General features: G+C 43.0%; 1 protein-coding gene and 1 long non-coding RNA gene across 3 annotated transcripts; one reads left to right on the top strand and one right to left on the bottom strand.

Moving 5' to 3' along the window:
* Window positions 1-204: 204 nt before the first annotated feature.
* Window positions 205-2,351, bottom strand: LOC311253988 (uncharacterized protein). Of its 2 annotated transcripts, XM_084384415.1 has the most exons (5): window positions 1,590-2,351; window positions 1,440-1,493; window positions 871-951; window positions 579-654; window positions 205-496 (listed from the first exon to the last, which is right to left on the bottom strand). In XM_084384415.1, exons 1-4 carry the CDS (start codon window positions 2,343-2,345, stop codon window positions 586-588), a joined length of 960 nt encoding a protein of 319 aa, XP_084240541.1. In that variant the 5' UTR covers window positions 2,346-2,351; the 3' UTR covers window positions 205-496; window positions 579-585. The 2 variants fall into 2 exon arrangements, with proteins under 2 accessions (XP_084240541.1, XP_084240540.1); XM_084384414.1 differs by having other exon boundaries at window positions 1,440-2,351.
* A 6,538-nt stretch (window positions 2,352-8,889) lies between these two features.
* On the top strand, window positions 8,890-9,491 carry LOC311253987. Its single transcript, XR_014622129.1, has 3 exons — window positions 8,890-8,981; window positions 9,077-9,148; window positions 9,405-9,491. It is a non-coding gene; the product is annotated as an uncharacterized lncRNA (long non-coding RNA).
* The last annotated feature ends 17,836 nt before the right edge of the window (window positions 9,492-27,327 follow it).

Below are 27,327 nucleotides of genomic sequence, written 5' to 3'. Positions count from 1 at the left end.
TGTTTGGCCCAAATGGGTGTATGGTGATACAGTCATGACTTCAGCATTCATCAGATTATTGAAGACCACTTTCTCAGTATCTAAAGGCTAAAACACCCAACTTTTACCTTTGAAACCTTTTCAAAGACAACAAACATGAATTCTTCCTAAAAAACCTTTACATATTCAAGAACGTTTATTCTGTTCTCAACAACGTGGCACTTGGATGTCCCTTCCTCCTCTTTAATCAGTTAGGGCCAGGTCCACACATTTCACATAACTTTGAGTAAAGATGTTGAGATAAACACTGAGCATACATGAAATTATCAAAAACAACATTTAGGAACTTCAATGTGCCCTAATGGATGTGGCTCCTGGACATCATGTTCTCCTTTGTGACCTAATCTGAACTGTTTTGAGGGAAATGTTCACATATAAACCAGTCTAATATTTATGTTAACAGAACTTTAAGGGATTCTTCATCCTTGGACGTTTCTTCCTCTGAAGAACATGGCTCCTGAAAGGATGCAAAAAGATGTGGTTTTCCAACATATCTGTAATGTAGTAAACAGCACTAAAACCGTCTTCATACTGCTCACCTTTGCTTTACAATGCTGTCGTGACCTCCTCGTGGGATGCATTTTTCTCATTTTCTGTGTGCAAGGAACATGGCTCCTTAAGATGGGGGACAAGCAGATATTGGTTCATGTATGACTTGATTTCATGCACACAAAATTAAACCAGTTTACTTCCACTCACCTGTCCTTCAACATCAATCTCATCTTCTGTGTGCAAGGAACATGGCTCCTTAAGATGGAGAACAGACAGATATTGCTTCATGTATGACTTGATTTCATGCACACAAAATTAAACCAGTTTACTTCCACTCACCGGTCCTTCAGTCTCAGCCTGATCTCTGTTTCCCATGGATCCATTGTCCTCTGATTTTTCTATCTGTGAGGAGCACAAATCCTACAGAGGAGATTTTGTGATTTAGAGGTCATGGACAGAAATCCTCTAAAAAATAACTATACTGTCTGCACACATCGCTAAACCAAGCTTAATACTCTTTGCCTTGGCTTCAATACAGGCTGTCAGACCCTCCTCAATAGATGCATTCTTCTCATTGTCCTCTGCAGAGGAGGACAGCACCTGGAGACAAATCATGAGATTTTTGTATTCAAGGGATAGATAGATAGATAGATAGATAGATAGATAGATAGATAGATAGATAGATAGATAGATGTTGGGGTTTTACTCATACTTTAAATGCTGAGATGGCCCTGTTATTCAATAGAATTACATTCAAAGGTTTCCAGCTGCCACACTATGAAATGTATACTAACTACTGGTTTTGCTCCTTAGTGACTAGATGACTCCAGAGGTTACAGTGATATACAGCATCCTAAACAGCATGCAGTTAATCATAAAACAGAGACATGAATATGTCAGCTACTCACAGGGTCGGTAGCCTCCGTTGCCTCATATGGGTTGTCTTCTTCCTCACACCTGAGCTGCAATGATGAGCGCAGTATGAAAGAATATTCTGTTGGCACAAAAGACCAAAACACTCTTACATATGCAGATTTCTTTAGCTGAACCTTCCTTACCTGTTCTATTATTATGGGCCAATAGATGCATGAGTTTCTCTGAGCCCATGGATTCCTCCTTAACGTTCCATGCCTTTTTCTGCGGCGGTAGTAAATGACTGAGGTGAGCGTTACAGTGATGAGCACAATCACAGCAACAATAGCTCCTGCTGCAGTTCCTGCTGTAGGTCCATGTCCGTCAATCACTGTTGATGGAGATGTGATATTGAGTACAGGCTCACAGTCTTCAATACCCACTCCTGCTGTAATTTCAGCTGTAGTTCCTGTGTTAGGTCCAAGTCCGTCAATCACTGTTGATGGAGATGTAATATTGAGTACAGGCTCACAGTCTTCCATACCCACTTCTGCTGTAATTTCAGCTGTAGTTCCTGCTATAGGTCCATCAATCACTGTTGATGGAGATGTGATATTGAGTACCGGCTCACAGTCTTCCAAACCCACTTCTGCTGTAATTCCAGCTGTAGTTCCTGCTATAGGTCCATGTCCGTCAATCACTGTTGATGGAGATGTGATTTTGAGTATAAACTCACAGTCTTCCATACCCACAAGGTTCTGGACGGTACAGCGGTAGGCTCCAGAGTCCCTCTCTGTGATCTTATCCAAGTATAAGTCCCCTCTTTGAGCATCAACAAAGGCATCTGGATCCAGCATCCGGTTTACGCTGAGCTTTGCCCATCTGTATTTAAGCGGTGGAGTGCCTTGTGAGGATTTGCATCTGAGCCTTATATTTGTACCTAACACAGCTTCACCATCCATGTAACATACCGGTTTGTCTGGCCTCTCCATTACAGTCAGAAGAATGTCTTTAATCTGTTCTCTTCCTAGGTATCTCACCTTACATTGGTATGTTCCAGAATCTGTGAGCTTAAGGTCAGTGATGCTTAGAGAAGCATCACCGTCTTGGGGCTCAGGAGATGTAAAGTAGATCCTGTTCTTTAAAGGGGCATATAAATTATTATGAATGATACTTTGAGTATACAAGAGTATCAGTTTGTCATCTTCCCTCCTGTTTGGTGGCACAATGTTCCACTCCATGTCCAAATTTTCCAAATCCTTAGAATCAAGGGTGAACTCACAGTTGAGAGACACACTTCGATCTCTAGTTCCCAAATAGTGATTATTGTCAGATGTTATTTTTAGAGAATAAGCTTGTTCTGGGGTAAGAGCGCATATTATCATCATGGCAAAAATCCATAGCTCTGTGAAATATCCTGGGAGGCAGCAATGTTGATGCACAAGCATAATGACGTACTTGGATTGGTGGGCTGCAGATTCAGTTTGCACTGCCTGGGTTTCACTGTAAAACATAAGTGTTACAGTTAGGGCAGGACTGTATATGGGAACATACATATTAGACCTTGGCACACCAGTTTGGCTGAGAGAGAGAGAGAGTGAGAGAGTGAAAGGTATCCTCTTAGCCCCCAGACCCCATACATACACAATATTATTTTCATGTCATATGGTGTTGATTACAGGAATGTGAGATTGTTTAAAATGCCCTTTCTCCTGTGATGTAAAGAAAATAAAGCCTACAAATATCACAACTTTCAACACGTTTTTGAAAAGCTCCAATTCCACATCAGGCAAATCAGGCATTTTAAGCGACAACAATCTAAAAAATCGTACAATGTCCCAGGGGGAGTAGTAATAAATACACCAAGTATCTAAAATATTTCAAAGCATATTCTATAAATGATGCAATAAATTTTTTATTGATTATGTCAAATTAATTTATTTGACCCATGTTAAATATGGAGAGACAGCTTTACAGTAAATTGGGTTCATAATTGCCTCAGCTCTATCATATTACAGTAGTGTGCTACTTAATAGCAGGATACATTGTATCAGAATTTTTAGTTTTAAAAGTTTTAATCTTTTACTGCAAAAGTGGGTCCTTAGTTATTACTATACAGAGAAAATGGACAGATTCACTCGCAGAAGTTTTACCTCCCCCTCCGCCAATTGTCGCTCTGAGATTTCAAACTAAAATAAAACTTTATCTACAAAAGAGACCAAAGTGGGCCACAAATCCACATTTGAACAACATTTTAGCTAGAAAAAGACTAAAAGTGTGGTGTAATTGTGCAGCATTACAGCAATGTAACAGAAAGAGGAAACAGAAAGTGGGCTACAAACCAGAAATTGACTCTTACCTGCAGAAGAGTTGAAATCTTTCAAAATCTGTGCAGATTTAGCAGAACACAATGTAGGATGATGCAGAAACCTCGAGGCCAGTTCAGAAAAGTGAAGAAAATCCACAACATCACCAACACACTGGAGCAGACAATCAGTGCAGTCATTAACTTTTCAGCCAGTCAGAGCAGTCATTAACTTTTTAGCCAATCAGAGCAGACCCATGTCCTCCTGTGTGAAGGGCAGGAAGAGCGCGCGCGAGAGAGAGAGAGAGAGAGAGAGAGAGGAAGAGACAAGTTGAGGAGGAATCATGGACGGAGGTGTTGCAGCAACCAGCAATCAGGTAAAATCCAAAAATACTGACATGTTGGATATCTGTGCAGTCTGGGCAATGAATGACTGCTTGTTGTTTTTGTTGCACTTTATTAGTATTCATTAGCATGTTTTACTTAAATAAGCTTAGCTAAAACATGCTTAAATTAGCTTAAATAACATTTTACAACCTGTTACTTGCATTTAAATGTACCCAGGCTCCCTCTAAACAGGCTGGGTTTTAAATTGTTGTTTTTATTAGCTGATTTTTCCCTGATAGATCACAGCATGAAGGTATTAGAACAGCAGGAATTACTTTTGCAGATTTTACTGGTCTGAAATTTTTTAAAATGTAACTTAAAATGTCACTTTATTTTGATTTTTTGTCACAGGAAGAGAAAATATACAATTTGTAAAAAACAAAACAAATCAGTGTATCATCTTAGTTGTGCAATAGGTTACAAAATTCAGGGTTCAGTTGAGATGATGTGTCATGTCCGATTAAGGAAACACAATGGAACAGGACCCAAATGCAAGAATAAAAAACTTAAATACGTCTATTAAACAGAAGATCAAAACGACCAAATCATGACATTATGGATCGATTCATTGTTTGCATAAGATAAAAAAGAATGAAAGGAAACTAAATTTACGAATTTACCCAGGAATGTGGGAAATATTATTTTATAAAGTAAAGAAAGCATAAACTTACACCCAGATAATTAAAGTAACTAGAAAATTTCCTCTGGGGAAATTTTGAAAGAGCCACGGGGGCTACTGCCGGAGTGTGTACATTATGATGAGATTCGTATTTGAAATTCGAAATTCGTATCCTGTGAAGAAAGGTAATAGCACACCTATCCCGATCAAGACGCACGTTTTGATATATCATTTGTCCTACAACTCTTCTAATTGTAGGACAAGAAGCGAACCGAAATTGTATCTGGAAGAGGAAAGGATAAGAAGAAATCCACAGTATAACAATAAGCCCCGAGCACTGGTCCCTGCAGCTATAGCTGTAGGGACCAGTGCTCGGTGCAATTGCCCCGTGGCCCTAATAATATTAAACTCTAGAATGTCTGTGTATGGCAAATATCATGGGGTATGATGGAAACAGGTCAGAGATTATCTGTGTAATCCATTCACCAATATCTACTATTGGGCTTCGACGAGCAGTACTTTTGTGTCCATGTACAGGAACCTGATGAGGAGCCTCAGACAGCAGGACCACAGCAACAGGAATCTTCTGACTGCAGCCCTCCAAGCAAGCAGTATGAGAGGTGCAAGCACAAGTGTCTCATTTGTGGGAAACTGTATGCTGATATAGTCCAGCACCTGAGAAGCACAGAAAAGGTGGTCAACAAAACAGAGTTGAGTCTTCTGAGCAAGTTTTCTCATCGACAGTAAGTGTCCTGTTTCCTCTTCAGGATGCTCTTAAAGAAGCTTCTTATGGTGCTTTTTCACTATCAATGAAATAGGGTCCAAAACACTATTGTTAATCAGTGTTGTATAGTAAGTTGTTGCTTTTAAATAATCACTGTAATAAAAGTGCTTTTTTCAGTAACAAATAACGTAATGCAAATGTAAATATCGGTCTGTGATGTATGAGGCTACAACTGATTTTGCAAAAGTCTCTCAAAAATAGATGCAAGGCAGGTCATGAATAATCTGTATTAGCAAGTGTCATATGTTTTTTTTTAACATTTTTAAGTGTTAAGTGTTACACATGTTACAAAGAAATGTGTGCATATTTTCTTAGTACACTGTTTCATTTCACACTTCTTACAAACATTTTTTCTACTACTAAATCAAAGACTCTTCTTGCTTCTCCAGTTTTCGTGCAAATCTGGACTGCCCAGTGCGTTTCTGCAAGTCTAAATATATTAACCGACTCGACAAGCATCTGCAAAGGATCCACAGCCTGAAGGTAGTCCCTCTGTGTGATTTATGTGTATTGTTGAGTTAGGTTGAGATCTTAAACCCAGCAACTGTGGTCCTTGTTGTGCTTCTTGTTCTTCCTTGCTGTGTGGTGGGTCTGTGGTCTTCATTTGATCCTTGTGTGGTTAATATAGATTCAGAAATGCTGTATTTATTTAGTGCTACAAATCCCACAGAAAGAATATTGCTGGTTAAATACATGCATGATGCTAAAGTTAATGAGATATCAATAATGTAACTTTTTTCAGACAGAATGAAATGATTTACTAAATGTACGTTCTGCTTTTTTTGCAGAAGCCAATGGTTACACTGTACATCCAGAAAGCGAAGGACAGATACATTGCGAGAGAACTGGCCCTCCTACGTGCCTCGAAACCCACACCACCAATGGTCTCACATCTTGACGAGGTGGATGATGCAGCAATCGAAGAGGGTGTCAGGAGGGTGATAGAGGCTGCTTCCCATGCTGCAGCTTCTACCACTGTGCCTCCTCTTTCGGGCCCCGTGTCTAGTTCTCCCCTTGCCAGCCAGGGTTCTTGTGACCCAAAAACAAAAACTATGCAGGATCCTTCTCCCTCAACCAGCCAGGCTTCCTGTGACCCAGAAATACCAGTGATGCAGGATCCTTCTCCCTCAACCAGACAGGCTTCCTGTGACCCAGAAATACCAGCGATGCAGGATCCTTCTCACTCAACCAGCCAGGCTTCTTGTGACCCAGAAATACCAGCGATGCAGGATCCTTCTCCTTCAACCAGCCATGCTTCTTGTGACCCAGAAATACCAGCAATGCAGGATCCTTCTCCCTCAACCAGACAGGCTTCCTGTGACCCAGAAATACCAGCGATGCAGGATCCTTCTCCCTCAACCAGACAGGCTTCCTGTGACCCAGAAATACCAGCGATGCAGGATCCTTCTCTCTCAACCAGCCAGGCTTCTTATGACCCAGAAGCACCAGCTATGCTGGATCTTTTTCCCTCAACCAGCCAGGCTTCCTGCTACACAGGAACAGTTGACCAACAGGCCAAGCGAACTAGAAGGCGTTCTGTCCTGAGGGCCCCTGATCCTGGGTGCAGGAACTGCCAGCTTCTCTTTGCCGAACTAAACGTGGTGAAGAACCTGCTCCAGATTGAGATTGAGAGGAACCATGAGCTCAAGCAGCTACATTCTTCAACAATGCGTGCAACTGTGAGTGTTGGGTTATTCCTTTGGTGTACTTCTGAAATGTGACCAATTGTTTCAGTAACTCTTGATTAAATAAATCTGCTTCATGTGCTTTTTTCAGGCAGCAAAACATCGCAGACGTGCACCATTTCCCCCCAGCAAAGCCCCTCGCTATGGTGAAGATACCCTCATATAGTAGTCACTGTACTAGTATTGAACTTGAAATATAGGGGATGTTGTGTTAATATGCAGATTGTAAAGACATCTGAGGTCAGTGATTTAAGAAAGAAGACCATGCAAAAATATTTGATTTGCTTTATATTCTTTCCTCTTTAGTGAGATTGGTCGAGGAATTTAGGGGCCACACAGAAGGTGCCAACCCCAGTAGGAAAACGTCTGAAAACGCCAAGCAGCGAGCCAAACATGTTCGGGATTTTCTAGAGTACATGGCAGACTCATCGATCCCAAATGTTGACCTTCTTTTCCTGAGCAACCACGCTAGAATCCGTGGGTAAGTACTGTCAGGAAAACGTGTTTGTTTATTTGAGAGAAGACAAACTACGACGTGCTCTTAACTATTTATTTTCAAATTGGATTATTAAAAGTACATGATCATGGACCTTTTCTGTTTGGAAAAACACAGTCAGCGGATCGCTGTTACTCTGTATCCAGCCTCCCAGAAAAGGATAAAGATTGTTAACACATATTCACTATATGATGTGCAGCATGCAAATTACAAGTCAACATTGATTATTATGATTGGCTAAACTGGTGGGAAGAAACCGTGGTTTAGACATAGCTCTTCCTTCGTTGGTGCACAGGCTGGTCTCAGCCTCTTGGCCCACGAACCATCCATCCACAGAAGACATCACCCTGTTGAAAGATCCTCCCTATACTATCTCACCTGCACCATGTTTGGAGTCTTTCTATGGTCTTAGGCTCCATTGTCTCTGTTACTTTCTCCCATCACTTGCTTGCATCCTTCGCATGACCTTGGCCACAGCTTCAGGCTGATTCTTTGAAAACAAAGGCACCTGTGTAACTTGGTGTACAGGCCTATCTTTAAACAATTGCATCAAATGTCACAGTATGAGCTACAGTAAAAAGTCACTTTTAGTGCAGACTTGTGATTCAGTGCATGTTTGTTAGTAATAATAATAATAGCTAGTAATAATAAAGGGACTTTCAGAGTATCCTGGTTTATTTCTCACATGTATTAATCCTTAACACCATGGGACTAATGCGTCATACCCTCTCATTGTTGGACAGGTCACAACAACTCAATGATTAGTAACACAGTATCTTTGATTATTGCATACAAACACGATATGTGATTCAAGGCACACTACACTGTCTCGAGGTAGGAAGTGTAGCTGTATTAATCAGAGGTAGGAAAGGGTCACTTGATCAGCTTTATCAATAAGAGGTAAAATAAGTGACTTAATCAATAGGAGAGGTAAAACACTATTTGATTATAAAAGAGATAAAACACTCCTTACAGATATCAGGGGATGGTGTAATCAGCACAAGAAACAAAAATATCCCTAACAGTACTACACTGTAAGAAGCATCAGTGTGTCACAGGGTAGAGGACATGACTGTATTTGTATTTTTGTCTTTCAAGTTTTGTTGCAGACCTTCAGGAAAAAGGCTTCAAACCCCCAACACAGAGAAACTATTTGATGGATGTTGTGGCCTTTATGAAATATATTTCAAACATGGCACCACCATCTATCAGACTGAGAACAAAAAAAATCAATGCCATCTTGGTAGAGCTGAGGGCCCGGATCAGAGATATTGGCCGGGATGTGGTCGGGCACCAGCTCAGTGTGAGGCGAAGTAAATCTGGTATGTTTAACATTTATAACCCCACGTCCAAACATCAACATCACATCGTTAAAAGCAGGGAACATGCATATAATAAATGCTATTCAAAATTTCAGAGAGACTGGTCAAGGCACAGAAACATGCATGGTTTATAGATGAGGCTCCGAAGAAGATCACTGCAGTACTGGGTATGAATCATTGCTCAGCATAAGTTTCAGATTTGTAAAAATAAGGTTTATTTAATGTTATGGGGCTTCTCCAGACTCAAACTTTGGGTGAAGATACCGTTCTGCAGATTTTACATTACAGGGATTAACATCTACAAACTGGGTTTTTATATATGGGCTGGTCTCTGCTGCTTTTGTGTGGCCAACGTGTGGTACTTAGGTAAGAACATCATCATTGTGAGTGAATGCATACAATGTCCTTCCTCTGCTTTTACAGTTGACCTTGAGAAGCATCCAGAGGACCGAGCATGTCTGAAAGAGTTTTTTGGACTGCTGGGTGGCTATATTATTGCAACAACAGGCCACCGAAAGGGTGTTGTGATCAACATGACCAGAAAGGAGGTCAAGGCAGCAGAAAAGACTAAGCAGGGTGCCCGCATCATCCGTGTAAGTGCAAACATTATTACAAAAACTGAAAGGACACAAGAGACATACACATTTTTATATCAGTTGGTCAGAGTGAAAAGTCAACTTTCCTGAATTATTAGGTTGGACAGCACAAGACTCAAAGGTACTTTGGTGAAGCAGCTGTACCCCTCAAGCCAAGCGAGTATTCCTGGTTGCAGCGTTACAACCTGCTTCGAAACAGAATTGAAGGAGGCAAAGAGGCTTCTACCTTCTTTCACACAACCAGTGGAGGTGTCCTGCTGAAGCTGTCTGAATATTTCAAGGAGGCCTGGGAGGGGATGGGCTTGGGGACAGCCCCAACTTTCAACATGCTGCGCTCCTCTGTTGCCACTTATGTGAGATAACTTCTCATGGTTTTTTGTATCTTAAAAACAATTAAGTGTGGTGAAAACTTAATGAATTTTGCACTTGTATATATTTCTTTTTTACATTCATTCCCCAGGCCAAGCGGCAGTTGGGCCATAAAACCTACCAGAAAGTGGCGACTTTTATGTGCCATGATGCAAACACAGCCAAAAGATTTTATCAAGGTTTTTTAAACAATCTAAATCAAACCTATTTTTTCTTGTAGTATCCATCAACTTGTATTCATTTTATCCATTTCTTTGCACAGCGGAGGACCCAGCAGAGGTCACACTCCAGAGTAGAGGATTGTCAATGATGGCAATTTCTACATATGCTGCAAAGACAAGGAAACGCAGAGAGAAACACAAGAAAGACAACACCATGACCATTGCTTCTGAAAGGGAGGACAACGAACCTGCACAAAATGAAGACAATCAGGGGTTTGAAGAGGAGGAGCAGGAACCATTGGGCCAAGAGAAGCCTGTGAGAAAAAGGCTTAACCAGCTGTACAGCAACAAGATCCTTGTGCCCTCAGACCAGCAGGTGAGACATGTGACTAGCTGCAGTGTTTCCACACACAAATTAAAAATACGTCATTCTAAAATGAGCTTAATATACTTTATTTTTCCTAAAAAAAGATGGTGAGCTCATCTGATGAGGATGATGCAGGTGATATGAAAACCACACTTACTGAAACAGTACCAGATCCTGAAGAGGATGAGGAACATGTGCCAAAAAGGACTTACCAGCTGCGTGAGAAAAGGGCATCTGTGCCTTTGAACCAACAAATGGTGAGTTTTGACAGTTTTCAGTACTTCCACATATTACAAAGCTTTTAATATTCTTTTGACTTTTCATTAAAAAACAGACGATGACCTCTTTTAAACAGGATGGAACAGATAAAAGGGAGGTTGAGTGCCCTTTCCAGAAAATAGAGGTGAGAGTAATAATTAGATTCAGTGCTTCCCCACATTCTACTAGCTTTCAATTCAAAATCAGTAAAATGAATCTTTTGTTACCTAAAAACAGAGCTTTAGTTCATCTGAAGGTGATGGCTCCGCTGATGAATGGAAACCCACACAGCAGGGATCTGAGACTGATTCTGAAGAAGAGGAGGAACAAGTCCTACAAAGGGTTCACAAGGTGACCAAAAGAAAGAGATCTGAGAGCCTTGTCCTGCAAAGAGAGGTGAGATCTATCATCAGTTTAAGTGTTTAAAAGTACTGAAGACCTTCAGAGCTAAATGAGTTAGAGTTTTAATGAGTTAAAACCACACAGGAGGAATCAGAGGGTGATTTTGAAGAAGAGGATGAACAGATCATAGGAAGGGTTCACAAGGTGGCCAAAAGAAAGAGATCTGAGAGCTCTGTCCTGCAAAGAGAGGTGAGTCATTATCAGTGTAAATGCTTCGGAAAATACTAAAAGCTTTCCAAATGAACAAATTATTTTTGTCTTTCATAAAACCAGCTGAGGAGCTCATCTGAAGTTGAGCGGGTTGGTTCAAGGGTCCGTGCACTGAGAGTAACAGAAAAGGAATCAGAGGAGGAGTGTACGAGAGGAGAGAGTCCATGTCTGCCTGAGAAAGAAGAGGAAGCCCAGTCAAAAGGAAATATGGGGGAAAGTGGTGAGGAAGATGTGTTGCAGAATGAGGTAAGTGAAGTAGCTAGTACATCAAACAAGCAATAATCATATCACAAAAAGATAAAGTTTTACCACATTAGCAAAATAAAAACTTGAAACTTGGCTTTTAAAACCCACACTTGTCTATTTCATTTGTTCTTTAATTCATATTGCTAAATTAACAGGACACACGAGCATTGATGAGCCAATCTCCAGACCTAAAACTGAATACAGCCCTGGTTTCAGTGAGTCCTGTCACTCTCAAGACAGTATAATGTCAACATATACCACCATATACCACATATAACACAAACAAGAAAAGCTGTTACTGATGTCTCGTCAGAAAAAGTATTTTACAGTAAACAGACTTGTTTAGACATCAGGTCCATTCTTTGCAATAAAGGGACTCTTACATAGATGTTGGATCTTTGCCATTGTGTGTAGGTGATAAAATGGGTTTCTATAAGGCCAACAAATCAAAATGATAACTTCTGGCTGTGAAGTAGATCTGCTCACTTTTTGTTAATAATTAGTGGCTTTCTAAACTGTTTACAACATGCTTTGACCTTTTCCCACAGAATGACAAGGTGGCAGTCAAAGTCTGTCCTGGTGTAAGAGCACTGCACTAAAACACACCTGAACATCCGAGCTAGACGAACTACATGATCTAGAATATATTTTCACACCTTATTTCTTTTTCTTTTTTTTAGATGCAGCAGGCTTTTGTAAGACCAGGAACGGCAAAAATGTTGTCAACTCACTCAAGAAAAACTGTGTGTGACCGAGTCAGTATGGTGAATAAGATGGTTTTCCACCAGTCATCTTTGTTTGAAGACATCATGCCAATATCTGGTAATTATGGGAAAATATGACAAAGTGAAGTAATGGAGCCTGGACAAGAAAAGTTGCATTTTATAATACATTTATGTATTTATCATACACTTTTAAGGTGACAACATTAAACACCAGGCTGGATCCACAGTTGGACAGATGATTCCCTCAGGTACATACATAGTACAGTGCACAGGATAAATACTGGTGCAGTTTTCAATAGTAACCAATCATTATTAACTTAACATAAAGGATCCATGGGGAAAACTGTGTCCAAAGAGTGGCTATTGGAGAATGAAGTCTCAGTGGGAGACACAACATTGCACAGGAGCCTGCCTGAAGAAAGGGGGGGGGGAAATGAAGGACAAGAAAAAGAAGGTGAAGTGGATGAGGGCTATTTGGAGATGTCAAAGATTGAAGGTGAAGACAGAAATAAGACAGAAGATGAGCTAAGAGAAGGACAAAAGACAGAGAAAGAGACACGGGAAGAGACTTTGGAGAAGATGGACAGTGATGGTGAAGAAGGACAAAGGGCAGAGGAAAAGATCCACAGTGATGGTAGAGCAGGACAAAAGACAAAGAAAATGATTCTGGAAGAAACCTTGGAGAAGATGGAGAGTAAGAGTGAAAAGGGAAAGAAGAGAGAAACAAAGATTCAAGAGAAGACTTTGGAGAACATGGAGGGTAAGAGTGAAAAGGGAAAGAAGAGAGAAACAAAGATTCAAGATGAGCCTGTGGTGATGACGAGGAGTAAAGTTAAAGAAGTGCAGAAGAGAAAGATAATAGAGGAGCATCTGGAGAAGAGTGAGAGGGGAAGGGGAAAGAAGAGAGAAACAAAGATTCAAGAGAAGACTTTGGAGAACATGGAAGGTAAGCGTAAAAAGGGAAAGAAGAGAGAAACAAAGATTCAAGATGAGCCTGTGGTGATGACGAGGAGTAAAGTTAAAGAAGTGCAAAAGAGAAAGATAAAAGAGGAGCACTGGAGAAGAGTGAGAGGGAAAGTGAAGAAGGATCAAGTGGAGCAGCAGAAAAAACCTGGAAGATACCTTTGAAGAGAAGGAAATTTCAAGAATGACAGGAAGAAAGGAGAAGGCAGGAGGAAATAGAAACTGTTCAAAACTTATGCAACATTAAAATGTTCAGTCACCATACAGAGTTCCTTGAATTTGATGTGTTCAATAGAACTGCTCAACCTGAAAAATAGTGGAATTTATTTTTCCGCAGTTCATAAGTCCGGTAATAGAATAGAATAGAATAGAATAGCCTTTATTCGTCCCACAGTGGGGAAATTCCGGAGAATAAAAAATAAATATAACAGTATATACAATATAAACAGGAAAAAGACAAAAAAAAACAACAACAACGACATACATTGACATACAGTGACAAACAGAAACAACGGCAAGACAATGGCAACAGTGCATAATGGATAATTTAAAAAAATCTGCATGTTTGAGTATCTATTGCACATAACAGTTTATTATTGAGTCCGAGTGTATGAGTGGTCTACTTAGAGCAGTGCTGGTTAATCCTAGCATTTAAATCTTTACAAAGTTTAGCTAAACATCTCAGGGATCTCAGGCTGAAAGTTTTGTCAGTTATTCTGCACTCCATGTGGGCCATTCCTGTGGTGGTTTGAACCCTCTCAGTCTTTCCATCTGCCAATGAGGTCCATATTTGGCCAAACAGGTCAAAGTTATTCTCGAGCCACCTTTGTACTTTTAATAAATAAAGGGTTATACTGTAATGTTAGATCTAACCAATAGTGCAGAGTCACTGACTAAACATTTCTAAACCAGTTTCTAGAAGTTGGAGGCCCTAATTTATTTCTAAGTTATTTCTCCTAGTTCAAGTTTCAGGCCTCCATCTGCTTTGGTGACCAAATGAGGTCAAAAGAGCAACTGGTCTGGGAAGGCCTCAGTCAGTGTCAAAGGTCATTGGAGATCATCCTTTCATTGTATATATTAAAAAAAAAATCTGGAATTGCAATTCACAGGGCATGGTCCTTGGTGGGCCGAGATAATGTGTATAAACTTTGGTGGATGTAGCCCCAAGGATTCACTTAACAAGCCAATAGAGCACCAACACCTACAGATGGTCTAAGGGTGTATAAGTCTAAGGGGCTGGATCTTTCTTGGTCCAACCAGAGAAACTTTTTTTCCTCTCAAGCTAGAAGTCTGAAAGTTTTGTCAGTGATTTTGCACTCCACGTGGGCCAGTCCTGTGGGGGTTTGAACCCTCTCAGTCTTTTCATCTGCCCATGAGGGCCATATTTGGCCAAACAGGTCACAGTCATTCTCTAGCCAACTTTGTTTTTTTTTTTTTTTTGAAAAATATTTTTATTGCATTTTTTCAAAACACACAGAACTGCTCAGACATGACAGAAAAGAGGAGGAAAAAAACGGAATGTGGGTACAGCAAATAGAAAAATGTTATGGAAATAAAAATAAATGACCAGCCCCCTTCCCATCAATCTCCTGCAGCAAGACATGGCAGTATCCAGATGACAATCAATACAGAGCATACAAGCACAACAAGGCAGGAAGGTGCTTGTTAGAAAGTGAGCACTTAGAACAATGTTATGGAAACAGGCTAGGCTGATTTGGGAAATCCACAAAGCAAGCAGGATGAAAGGCTGGGTCCAATATGTTGCAAGTAAGGGTTTCAGACCCTATGGAAAGCATCTATTTTGTAGTGAAACATACATGTGATGTATTCACTAGGAATGCAGTCCATAACGATGTTGTGCCATGATTTTTTTGTTGGAGCAACATTCTTGATCCAGATGAGCAGAATGTTCTTTCTAGCAGCAAAAGTTAGTATATTGAAAAGTCTCCTGTGTTTACTGTCAGTGATCTGATCATCCAGGAGACCAAGTATCAGGCATATAGGGTCCATCCGTATTGAGACACCAAAGATTGCAGTTAGTTCATTCACAATACTAGACCAGTACATTTGTAACTTCACACATGACCAGAGGCAGTGAAAGTAATCACCAGTCTCAGAATTGCATTTCCAGCAAAGCGGGGAATTACTTGCGTCCATTTCATTCTTGACAACAGGTGTTATATGTTTGCGATGTACAATTCTGATTCCGATTACACACAGAGATTTTCATGGCCTGAGACCAGACTTCCCGCCAGTCAGCATCATCTATGGCAATGCCAAGATCTTTCTCCCAAGCTTGCTTAGTGGCTTGTGAGGTATGAGGAGAATTAGAGTTTAGGGCTCTGTAAAAAACAGTAATGCATTTCTTACTAATCAGTAGAGACAGGGCCTTCTCAACACATGAAGTGGTGTTATTAGTCATTTAAGTGGTGTTTTTAATTATGAAATCTCTAATTTAATGTAAATACCTGTAAAAGTCACCTTGATTAAATAAACCAAATTGTTGTTACAACTGCTGAAAGGATAGTAAAATTTGGCAATTAAATAGATCACCTATTTTCTTCAGCCTCTGGGTGCTCCATACTTTAAAGCCCTGGTCCTTACAGCCTGGCAGGAAGTCCGGGTTGTCAAGAATGGGAGTGAGAGGAGATGTCAACTGAGCCCGGCTTCCTATAGAGCGAATGGATCTCCAGGCTCTGATGGTACTGAGAGTAATAGGGTTAGAGCAGAGTTTTTTGACAGATTCAGGGTTATTCATAAACAATAGATTTACCAAGGGACACTTTGACTGAGAGGACTCAATATCATGCCAAATGGAGGCTGGATCATAGTTGTGCCAGCTTGTAATCACCCGCAGGTGTGAAGCCAGTTGGTAAAATCTAAGATTTGGTACATGTAGCCCTCCATCACAACCTGCCATTTGAAGTTTTGTCATCTTGAGACGGGGCCTCCTCTTGCTCCAAATGAAGGAGGTTAGCCAGCCTTCAAGCACCTTAATAACCTTGCTTGACAATAATATGAGGATCATCTGCAGTGGATATAGCAGTCTGGGCAGGACGTTCATTTTTATAAGAGCCACCCTACCTAGCCAGGAAAGAGGGAGAGGGGCCCAGCGGTCTAAGTCAGCCCTTAGCATCCAAGAGGGGGGGGTGGGGGGAAGTTGGACTTAAACATCTGACCAAAGGTAGGTGTTACATGCACTCCTAAGTAAATGAAACCGGAAAGGGCTCATTCATATCTGGAACTCAAGTTAAAGATCCCAGGGGCATAGCTTCAGATTTTGCAATGTTAATTTTACATTCCAACAAGACGGTGAATGACGAAATGACCTTAAGCAAGTAGGGAACAGAAGTTTGGGGTTGCGATAGATGTATCAAAATGTCATCAGCTTATAAGGTGATTTTGTGTTCCCTTTCACCAACGAAAATACCAGAAATTAAAGTGTTTTGCCTTACTGCCTGGGGCAGCGGCTCAACAGCAATATCAAATAACAAGGGGCTGAGGGGGTTGCCCTGTCTATTCCTGTGGTGGAGGGGGAAATTGTTGGATCTCAGCCCGTTAGTCAGAACCGCCGCTGTCGGAGTACTATACAGAACCCTAATCAAATTCACAAAGTTATCGCCTAGGCCAAATTCTTCCAAAGCATAGAACAAATACGACCACTCGACCCGGTCGAATACCTTCTCAGCGTCAAGAGACAGCACGAGGGCCAGGTCCTGACATCTCTGGGTTAGTTGGATGATGTCTACGTTAAGGAGCCTCCTCAGATTATCACAGGAGTTCTGGCCCTTGACAAAACCGGTTTGGTCCTCCTTGACAATATGGGGCAGCACCTTCTCTAAACGTGGGGCCAGAATTTTGGAGAGTAGTTTTTGGTCAGAGTTGAGTAGGGCTATTGGCCTGTATGAGGTGCAGCTTTCGGGGCATTTTCCTTTTTTAAGGATGAGAGAAATATTGGCCTCCCTGAGGGACTGAGGTAGGATCCCATTTTCAAACGAATGATTGAGCATAGACAACAAAAGGTCTAAGAGAATATCACTAAACACCTTATAAAACTCACATCCAAATCCATCTGGCCCGGGGCCTTACCGGATGGCATAGATTTCAAAGCAAGTAGCACTTCCTCTCTAGTAATTGGGGCATTTAGTTGTAATTTTTGATTATCCGTAGCTTTGGGGAGTCTCAAATCTGCATAAAACTTATGCATAAGGGTAAGGGCATTGTCAGGCTGTTCAGAACTATATAGGTTGGAATTAAATGATGCAAAGTGTTTATTAATCGTTCTAGTATCAAACAATCTAACACCACTAGGGTCAGTAATAGAGACTATATTTTGAGAATCTGCCCTATTTTTGACAAGACTGGCAAGATATTTTCCAGGTTTGTCCCCAAACTCATATAGTTTCTGCCTGGCAAGTTTAAGGGACTGCTTAGAGTCCTGAATCATAAAAGTATTCAATGCAGCACGTGCAGATAACATTTCATTGAGTAAATCAGGACTCGAGCTAGATGTGTGATTTTTCTCCAATTCAGCTAGTCGGGATTCAAGACGTTTACGCTGCTGTGTACGCTGCTCCAACAATCTCATGAATGCTGGAGTCATCTTTAAGTCACTTCCTGTTGTGTGAAATAGAGGTGTCATGACTGTATCTCCATACACCCATATTTGAACATATAGGTCTCAGTCATTCTCTAGCCAACTTTGTATTTTTAATAAATAAAGGGTCTCAGAGGTAAAAGTTGGGTGTTTAAGCCTTTAGATACTGAGAAAGTGGTCTTCAATAATCTCACGAATGCTGGAGTCATGCTTAAGTTACTTCCTGTTGTGTGAAACAGAGGTGTCATGACTGCAATAAAATGTGGGGATGTTGGTTCCAACAACCAACATCTGCGGTATAAACCCAACATCTCCATATTAGACCCTTTTGTGGAAAAAACCTGTAGGAAATACTAAATCAAATCAAATCAAATTTTATTTATATAGCCCACATTCACAAATCACAGTTTGCCTTGGAGGGCTTTACAATCTGCACAGAGACGATACCCTCTGTCCTTAGACCCTCAGTTAAAGTGAGGAAAAACTTGCCCCCAAAAAACCCTTTTAGCAGGGGAAAAAAGGTGGAAGAAACCTCAGGAAGAACGCAGAGGAGGGATCCTTCTCCCAGGATGGGCAGACATGCAATGAGTGGCTCGTGTACAGAACAGATCAGACAGGGTCTAATAAAGAAATGTTGGGTCTATACTGTAATGTTGGATCTGACCAATAGTGCAGAATCACTGACTAAACATTTCTAAACCAGTTTCTAGAAGTTGGAGGCCCTAATTTATTTCTAAGTTATTTCTCCTAGTTCAAGTTTCAGGCCTCCATCTGCTTTGGTGACCAAATCATGTCAAAAGAGCAACTGGTCTGGGAAGGCCTCGGTCAGTGTCAAAGGTCATTGTAGATCATCCTTTCATTGTATACATAAAAAAAAATCTGCAACTGCAATTCACAGGACATTGTCCTTTGGGGGCCTAGATAATGTGTATAAACTTTGGTGGATGTAGCCCCAAGGATTCACTTAATAGGCCAATCCAGCACCAACACCTACAGATGGTCTAACGGTGTATAGGTCCAAGGGTCTGGATCTTTCTTGGTCCCACCAGAAAAACCTTTTTCCTCTCAGGCTAGAAGGCTGAAAGTTTTGTCAGTGATTTTGCACTACATGTGGGCCAGTCCTGTGGTGGTTTGAACCCTGAAGTCCTTTCATCTGCCCATGAGGGGTCACTCCATTTGAATTTTTTCTCCAGTTTTAGGCACATAACTGGGCCAATATAGCTCCAAATGAGCTGAACTTGTCAGGAAGCACTTATATTACATGACCAAACCAGGTTCTAGACGTTGGAGGCCAAAAGTTATTACTGAAGCTACGTTCAGTATGGTAGTAGCAACATAACATGTTTCCTGGATAACATGATTTTACACATCTCAGGGATCTGCTAGTTCAAGGTTCAGGCCTCCATCTGCTTTGGTGACCAAATGAGGTCAAAAGAGCAACTGGTCTGGGGAGGCCTCAGTCAAGGTCAAAGGTCATTGGAGACCATCCTCTCAGTATATACATTAAAAAAAAACCAACCTCTGCAACTCTGTCCCTTTAACCTAAAACTACACTGGCTGATTCACGAGCCCCCCAGCTCGTTGGTCCTGGTACATAGAAAGTTGAAATTCACAGGACATGGTCCTTGGTGGGCCTAGATAATGTGTATAAACTTTTTTCCTCTCAAGCTAGAAGGCTGAAAATGCTGTCAGTGATTCTGCACTTAAGTGATCTGTTGACAACGTTGGTGTAGAGAGAGAAATGCACACATCTTTGGGGGCTTCCAGTGCTTATTGTCCAGGTGCTGGATGTGATTTTCCCCAGCCTCACCTGCTGCCTCCTGTCTGTCAGGCAGTTTGTGATCCACTCAGAGGTGGAGGCTGGAACTGTGAGCTGGGTCAGTTTGGTGTGGAGGACTTTTGGAATGATGGTGTTGAACGCTGAGCTGAAGTCCACCAACAGGATCCTTGCATAGGTCCCTGGGGAGTCGAGGTGTTGGAGGATGTAGTGCAGTCCCATGTTGACTGCATGCTCCACTGACCTGTTTGCAGTCGTCAAAATGCGGGGGGTCCAACAGGGGTCCTGTGATGTCCTTCAGGAGAGTCAACACCAGTCTCTCAAATGTTTTTATGACTACAGACATCAGGGCGATGGGTCTGTAGTCATTCAGTCCTGAGATGGAAGGTTTCTTTGGGACTGGGATTGTTGTTGAGTGTCTGAAGCAGGAGGGGACTTCACACATCTCCAGTGGTCCTTGTGAAGATGGGGGACAGCTGGTCAGCGCAGACTTATAGACAGGAGGGTGAGATGCCGTCTGGACCTGGGCCTTCCTGGTCGTCTGTCTCCTGAAGAGCTGGTACACATCCCCTTCACAGATCCTCATTGATGGTGGGTGGTGAGTGGGGAGGGGTGAGGGTGGAGAAGGGGGTAGTGATGGTTGTCTGGTGTCAGGGTCAGAGTGGGTGAATAGAATAGAATAGAATATCCTATATTCGTCCCACAGTGGGGAAATTCCACTTATTGCAGCAGCAAGAGGATAGAATAGTAATAAATAAATATTACAGTATATACAATATGAACAGGAAAAAAAAACAACAACAGTTACATAGAGCGACATACAGTGACAAAAAAACAACGGCAAGACAATGGCAACAGTACACAATGGATAATTTAAAAATCTGCATGTAAAATTGGGTGTCTATTGGACATAACAGTTTATTATTGAGTCTGAGTGTATGAGTGGTCTACTGAGAGCAGTGCTGGTTGAACAGTCTGACAGCAGCAGGAAGGAAGGACCTGCGGTACCTCTCCTTCACACACTTGGGATGAAGGAGTCTGTCACTGATGAAGCTGCTCAGTGCGGTAACAGTGTCCTGCATGGGGTGGGAGTCGTTCTCCATCATCCTCCTCTCTCCCACCACCTGCACTGAGTCAAGGGGGCAGCTCAGGACAGAGCTGGCCCTCTTTATCAGCTTGTCCAGTCTCTTCCTGTCAGCGATGGAAATGCTGCTGCTCCAGCAAACCACTCCGAAAAAGATGGCTGATGCTACCACAGTATCGAAGAAGGTCTTGAGGAGAGCTCCCTGCACTCCAAAGGACCTCAGTCTTCTAAGCATATAGAGTCTGCTCTGGCCTTTTTTGTAGAGAGCATCAGTGTTTACAGTCCAGTCCAGTTTATTGTTTGGGTGAACACTCAGGCACTTATAAGAGTCCACTCTCTCAATGTCCATTCCCTGGATGTTCATCGGTGTCGGGAGGGAGTGGCTGCGCCTGCGGAAATCCACCACCAGCTCCGTGTTTTTGCCGAGTTGATTTGGAGGTGGTTCTGCTGGCACCAGTCCATAAAGTCCTTGCTCAGTTCTCTGTACTCCCTGTCATTGTCCTCTGAGATGAGGCCGACGATGGCAGAGTCGTCAGAAAACTTCTGGAGATGGTAGGTGGCTGAACTGAGTCTGAAGTCTGCAGTGTACAGGGTAAACAGGAAAGGAGCCAAAGGTGTTCCCTGTGGAGCCCCTGTGCTGCAGACCACCATGTCTGAGACACAGTCCTTTGACCTCACATACTGTGGACGGTTGGTGAGGTAGTCTGTAATCCAGGATGTGAGGTGATGATCAACTCCTGTGAGCTCCAGCTTGTCCCTCAGAAGCACAGGCTGGATGGTGTTGAAAGCAGTGGAGAAATCAAAGAACATGATCCTCACAGTGCTTCCAGGCTTCTCCAGGTGAGAAAGAGCTCTATGTTGGAGGAAGATGACGGCGTCAACCACCCCGAAGCCAAGATGGTAGGCAAACTGTAGCGGGTCCATCAATGGTTCCACCAGGGGGCGGAGATGGATGAGGACCAGCCGCTCCAGTGTCTTCATCAGGTGCGATGTCAGCGCCACTGGCCTGTAGCTGTTGAGGTCCTTCGGGTGCCCCGCCTTTAGCACCGGTACCACACAGGATGTTTTCCACAATTTTGAAACTCTCCTCAGCTTCAGGCTCAAGTCCTGGAGGTGTCGACGAGGGGAGCTGCAGCAGGAATGGCTTGGCTGGGGGATGGGTGGATGGCTGGGAGCCTGGTTCTTTGTGCCCGGAGATTGTTTTGAGGCCTCTCCAAACTCTGCTGATGTTGCTCTGCTGCTGCTGGTCCTCCATCTTCTTCCTGAAGTGGTTCTTCCCCTCTCCGATCTTCCTCCTCAGCTCGCTCTGTACAGTCTTCAGCTCCTCTTTGTTGCCCGACTTAAAGACCCTCTTCCTCTCATTAAGTAGAGCCTTTATGTCGGGGTTAATCCAGGGTTTGTTGTTGGAGAAGCACCGTACAGTCCTGGCGAGTACAGTGTTCTCCACGCAGAAGTTTATGTAGTCCGTGATGCAGTGTGTGAGGCTGTCGATGTCCTCCCCATGAGGATCACAGAGTTCCTCCCGCTGTGGTCTGATCTCCCCAGGGGAGGGAGAGGTGATGATGAATATGTTAACAATCACAGCCAGCCCCCCTCCTTTCTTCTTACCGCTCTCCCGTGTCCTGTCTGCGCTCCGCAAATTAAATCCCTCCAGAGAAACAGTCGTGTCCGGTGTTAGTGAGTTCAGCCATGTCTCCATAAACACCATGATGCTGCAATCACAATATTCCCTCAGGTGCCGGGTCAGCGCCGTTAACTCACCCATCTTGTTGGGAAGAGATCTCACATTCCCCATAATGACAGACGGAAGGACGGGTCAGAAACGGCTCTTCCTACGGCATTGAATTCCAGCACGGGTCCCCCGTCTCCTCTTCTTCAACTCACGGGGAACGTTGGGTCTATCCTGGGGCAGCACCACTGTGTTACAGAGGGCTAACAGCTGATCCCGACTGTAAACAATAGGGTCGTGGCTGGGTATGGGGCCCTCTGGTCAGGGAAAGTGTAAAAAACAAAAAAAAAGTCCAGAGCAAACACAGCAACTTTGGTATCCATAGGTGCACCGTTGTAACAGAAAATGAACACACAAAAAGAAATTAAGATTAGTCGCTAAAAACTGCTAAAAATAAGTGAAAGAAACTCAAATTGAGCAGGAGCTGCTGCAACTGCTGCCACTCAGGGGTGGCGCAGTGATAGGTGTGAATGATTTCTCAAACCTGCAGTAGAACTCATTCAGCTCGTCGGCCAGTTGAAGACTCTCTGCAGTGTGGGGGGGAGGGTCTCCTGTAGTTGGTGACACCCTGCAGACCTCTCCACACTGATGCAGGGTTGTTGGCTGAAAACCTGTTTGTAATGCCTCTTTGCTCCTCTGACCTCCTTTGTCAGTGTGTTTCTGGCCTGGTTGTACAGGACTCTGTCCCCGCTTCTGTAGGCCTCCTCCTTGACCTGGCGAAGCTGCTTGAGTTTTGAACCAGTGAACCAGGGTTTATTGTTTTTGTATGTGCAGAAGGCTTTAGTCTGCACACACGTGTCCTCACAAAAGATATTGTACGATGTTACAGTGTCAGTGAGTTCATCCAGGTCGGAAGCTGCAGCCTCAAAAACATTCCAATGTGTGCAGTCACAGCAGGCCTGTAGTTCCAGCTTTGCATCGGTGGTCCATCTCCTGACAGTCTTTACTATAGGCGTAGCAGATTTTAACTTCTGCCTGTAAGTTGGTAGAAGATGAACCATGCAGTGATCAGAGCGCCCCAAGGCTGCATGGGGGACAGAGCAATAGGCGTTCTTTAATGTCTAATAGCAGTGGTCTAGAGTGTTTGTGTCCCTGGTGGGACACTTAACATGCTGTATATATTTAGGTAGGTCATGGCTGAGGTTTGCTCTGTTGAAATCCACCAGAACAATGTGCAGGGAGTCTGGATGTTTCTGCTCCATGTCCATTATCTGGTCAGCCAGGTGTTATAAAGCGTCACTAACACAGACCTGAAGTGTCAGGCGGACTGACCTCCTTGCGGCCTTCAGGAAACCCGTGGCAATGTCTCTCAGCAGGGTTACCTGTAAAGTCTAATCAGTTGTTAATCTGCCTGCTATTTCAAGATTATGTGATACAGACACGTGTAACTCTCCAGCTCACTGTTGTCTTGTATTTTATTCTAGGTATGACCGCTTCATTCGGGATCAGAGGAGCCTTGATGACTGCCAGAAAGTCCTGTGTGTGGCAAAGAAAGACATGCTGGGCATTCATGGGAGGCTGCTTGAAATTTTTTTATTTATGTTATTTATGTATACTCACACAAGGACAGTAAGGATGTGGACTCAGGAGGCTGCTGGGGCACTGCAGGACTGCTTTGAGACAATAGACTGGGATGTACTCTGTGAGCCACATGGGGAGGACATCGATGACATGGCGGACTGCATCACAGAATACATCAGGTTCTGTGAACACACCACCACACCAACCCAGACTGTTCACTGTTTCCCCAACAACAAGCCATTGATTACCAGTGACCTGAAAGCACTCTTCAGCAAGAAGAAGAGGGCCTTCAGGTCTGGTGATGGAGAGTAGCTGAGGAGAGTGCAGCATGAACTCAGGGAGATGCTGAGGGGTGTAAAGACAGCTACAGGAGGAAGCTGGAGGCCAAACTCCAGCAGAACAATGTGAGAGATGTGTGGACTGGGATGAAACAGATCACTGGATGTAAAGTGAAGGGCAACCAACCATCAGGCTGTCTGGAGAGACCCAAGAGCCGATGGCTTCTGTAACAGGTTTAGCTCGCAGCCTTCCAGCCCCCCACTCACCCACACTGTTTACACCCCTCCCCCTCTCCTCCCTGCCGCAGGACCTGATGGTATCAGCCCCAGGATCCTGAAGACCTGTGCTAGCCAGCTGTCTCCTGTTCTCCAACATCTCTACAACCTGAGCCTGAGTCTGGAGAGAGTCCCAGTGCTGTGGAAGATGTCCTGCTTTGTTCCTGTCCCAAAAAAGTCAACTCCATCGGACCTCAATGACTACCGACCAGTTGTCCTCACATCTCATGTGATGAAGGTGCTGGAGAGGCTGGTCTTGGCCCACATGAGACCGCGGGTGAAGGAGCTGCGAGACCCTCTACAGTTTGCTTACCAGCCCAATCTGGGAGTTGACAACACTGTCATCTATCTGCTGCAACGAGCCCATTCGCACCTGGGTAGTAGTGGCAGCACTGTGAGAATCACATTCGTTGATGTCTCCAGCGCTTTCAACACTATTCAGCCACTGCTGCTGGGTGAGAAGCTGCGGGTGCTGGGAGTTGACACCTCCATTGTCTCCTGGATTACTGACTACCTGACAGGCAGGTGACAGTTTGTCTGTCTGGGCAGTGTCCTGTCTGATGCGGTGGTCAGTGATACAGGAGCTCCACAGCGGACTGTGCTGTCCCCTTTCCATTTCACCTTATACACCACAGATTTCCAATACAACTCTGAGTCATGTCACTTACAGAAATTTTCTGATGACTCAGCTGTTGTCGGGTGTATAAGTTGGGGAAGGGGAGTACAGAGCAGTGGTGGATGACTTTGTAGAGTGGGCTGGACGCAATCACCTGAGGCTGAATGTCAACAAGACCAGAGAGATGGTGATTGACTTCAGGAGGAAGAGGACTACTTCACAGCCACTGTGTGTTCTGGGCGAGGATGTGGAGGAGGTTGAGGACTACAAGTACCTGGGTGTTGTCATGATTCCTGCTACAAGCTATCACAATGTACAATAACTCACATCTGTCTGTCAGAGTCAACTCACAACTCTCTGCTGTATAGTCCTGTTTTTGCATACCTGCTCACTGCCACATTGTTTTTCCACTCTCACTCTTTTCCTGTTTTTATAGTTTTTATAGTTTATATTCTGTATATTTGATATTTTGTTATATTCTGTATATATTAGGATTTATTTTATATTTTCTTTTATTTTCTTTTATTCTAATTTAAACTACCTGCACTTTTACATTTATACTTCTGCTGCTGTAACAGTTGTGGTTAACTGTTGTGGTTGTGGTTAGGCAAAATCAGTCGCTTCTTCTTCTGTGTTGTAAACTTTCTCTCTTTTTCTCACCGCAGCATCCACCCTCTGCTGTGTGAAGTCAAGTGATGATACTGCTCTAAGTGACCATCATCGTCCAGGAGAAGGCAAAACTCATGTGTATTCCCATCTACAAGAAAGACCGAGGACACATCACCAAACCATCCAGAACTACACAGAAGCCGAGAGACTGAATCAATTTCAAAACGTCAAACACAGGCTGACAATTACAGTCAGTGTGTGGCTGATGGGTCTGGCATTAGTGCCTTAGTTTGTCATAACAAAGCTGACTCTAGCCCATCACTTAACAGCAACATGGTGGACTCATAATTTATCAGTCATAATGTTTGTGACCTGTGTGAACAAGGACATGTTTGAACACAGTTGTTTGCTTAAATACTGTGATCGACAAGCGTGTTATTAGATTTTTAAAAATTTGATCATAATCTTAATCTATTTTTCTATTTATACAATGCAAGACCTTTTGTACTGTCACTGCTCCTACAATTTGATGGAAATAAAAACTTTTCTTTAAAAAAACAAAAACTCTTTGCAGCTGTTTCATTTAACTGTAATTTCAGTTGTCTGACTGTAGTCCACATTTCCAGGCATCATATTGTTACTATTTTCTGTGGGATTTTTGCTCCCAACTGACAACCTCTAATCTGCAGAGAAGATGAGAAGTTCTGATGACATGATTACTAAGTTTCTATATAGTTTGACCTTTCACCTCCAGGAGGTGAGGCAGCATGTGTTAATGTCCCCGTTCTTCTTCTTCTTTCCCATCTTACAGCCCCTGTAGCACAGGCACAACTAAATATATAAAATAAATAAATATATACAGATATAAAATAATAGATAATGTATACAGATATAAAATATCTACAGATATAAAATATACATAAGTACAATATATACAGATATAAAATATATAACTCCACTCAGCAATGCTTAACTACAAATCCTCAATTTTCTTAAGGCTAACCCTCAATTGTCTAATGCCTGGGAACCTGGACAATGTTGCCTCCCTTGGTCCGTGTGCACGCTGCCCCCCCTCTTCATTTGAGTCAAATTGTTCCATTTCTGATCCCTGCTTTTCCGCTGCATCCGTCATGATCATCAGGCGCTCAGGGTCGGTGTCTGGTTCAAAGGCTTGGGCACGTCTCCTCATCCTTCTGACCCTCGTCCTTCTTTCCTTTGCTTTTCTTCCCTCCCTGCTGCTCCGAAAAGCCGCCTTCTCGTCTTCATTAACTCCTTCTCTCCTTCAGAGAGCTCAGACACAGAGTCCGTGCTTTCAGCATACATTGGTTCCTTACCCCCAGAGTCTGAGGTGGAGGCAGGATGTGGGTCCTCCGTTTCCTCTATGAGGGCTTTCATCCTCAGGCTGCAAACCTCCATGGCCTCCTTAATGAATGGAAGAGCACAGTCATATTTTTCTGCCGTCGCCACGTCATGGCACATGGCGGCCACAACCCGACCAAACTCATCCTTGGACAGCTGTCTCCGTGCCTTGGAAGGAGGAAATGGATTATAAATTCAGTGTC

This window comes from Pagrus pagrus, assembly GCF_965226575.1.
Source record: "Pagrus pagrus genome assembly, contig: HAP1_SCAFFOLD_108, whole genome shotgun sequence".
Taxonomy (NCBI): domain Eukaryota; kingdom Metazoa; phylum Chordata; class Actinopteri; order Spariformes; family Sparidae; genus Pagrus; species Pagrus pagrus.
Note: the sequence above shows the minus strand (reverse complement) of the source record. Positions and strands in the feature narration are given on the sequence as shown.

Coding starts and splice junctions, on each gene's coding strand:
- LOC311253988 (XM_084384414.1), bottom strand. CDS start 2,345: ATGGATGGTGAAGCTGTGTTAGGTACAAATATAAGGCTCAGATGCAAA. Junction 952..1,439: donor CAACGGAGGCTACCGACCCT/GTGAGTAGCTGA, acceptor TCTCCTCTGTAG/GATTTGTGCTCCTCACAGAT. Junction 655..870: donor AGGCTGAGACTGAAGGACCG/GTGAGTGGAAGT, acceptor CCCCATCTTAAG/GAGCCATGTTCCTTGCACAC.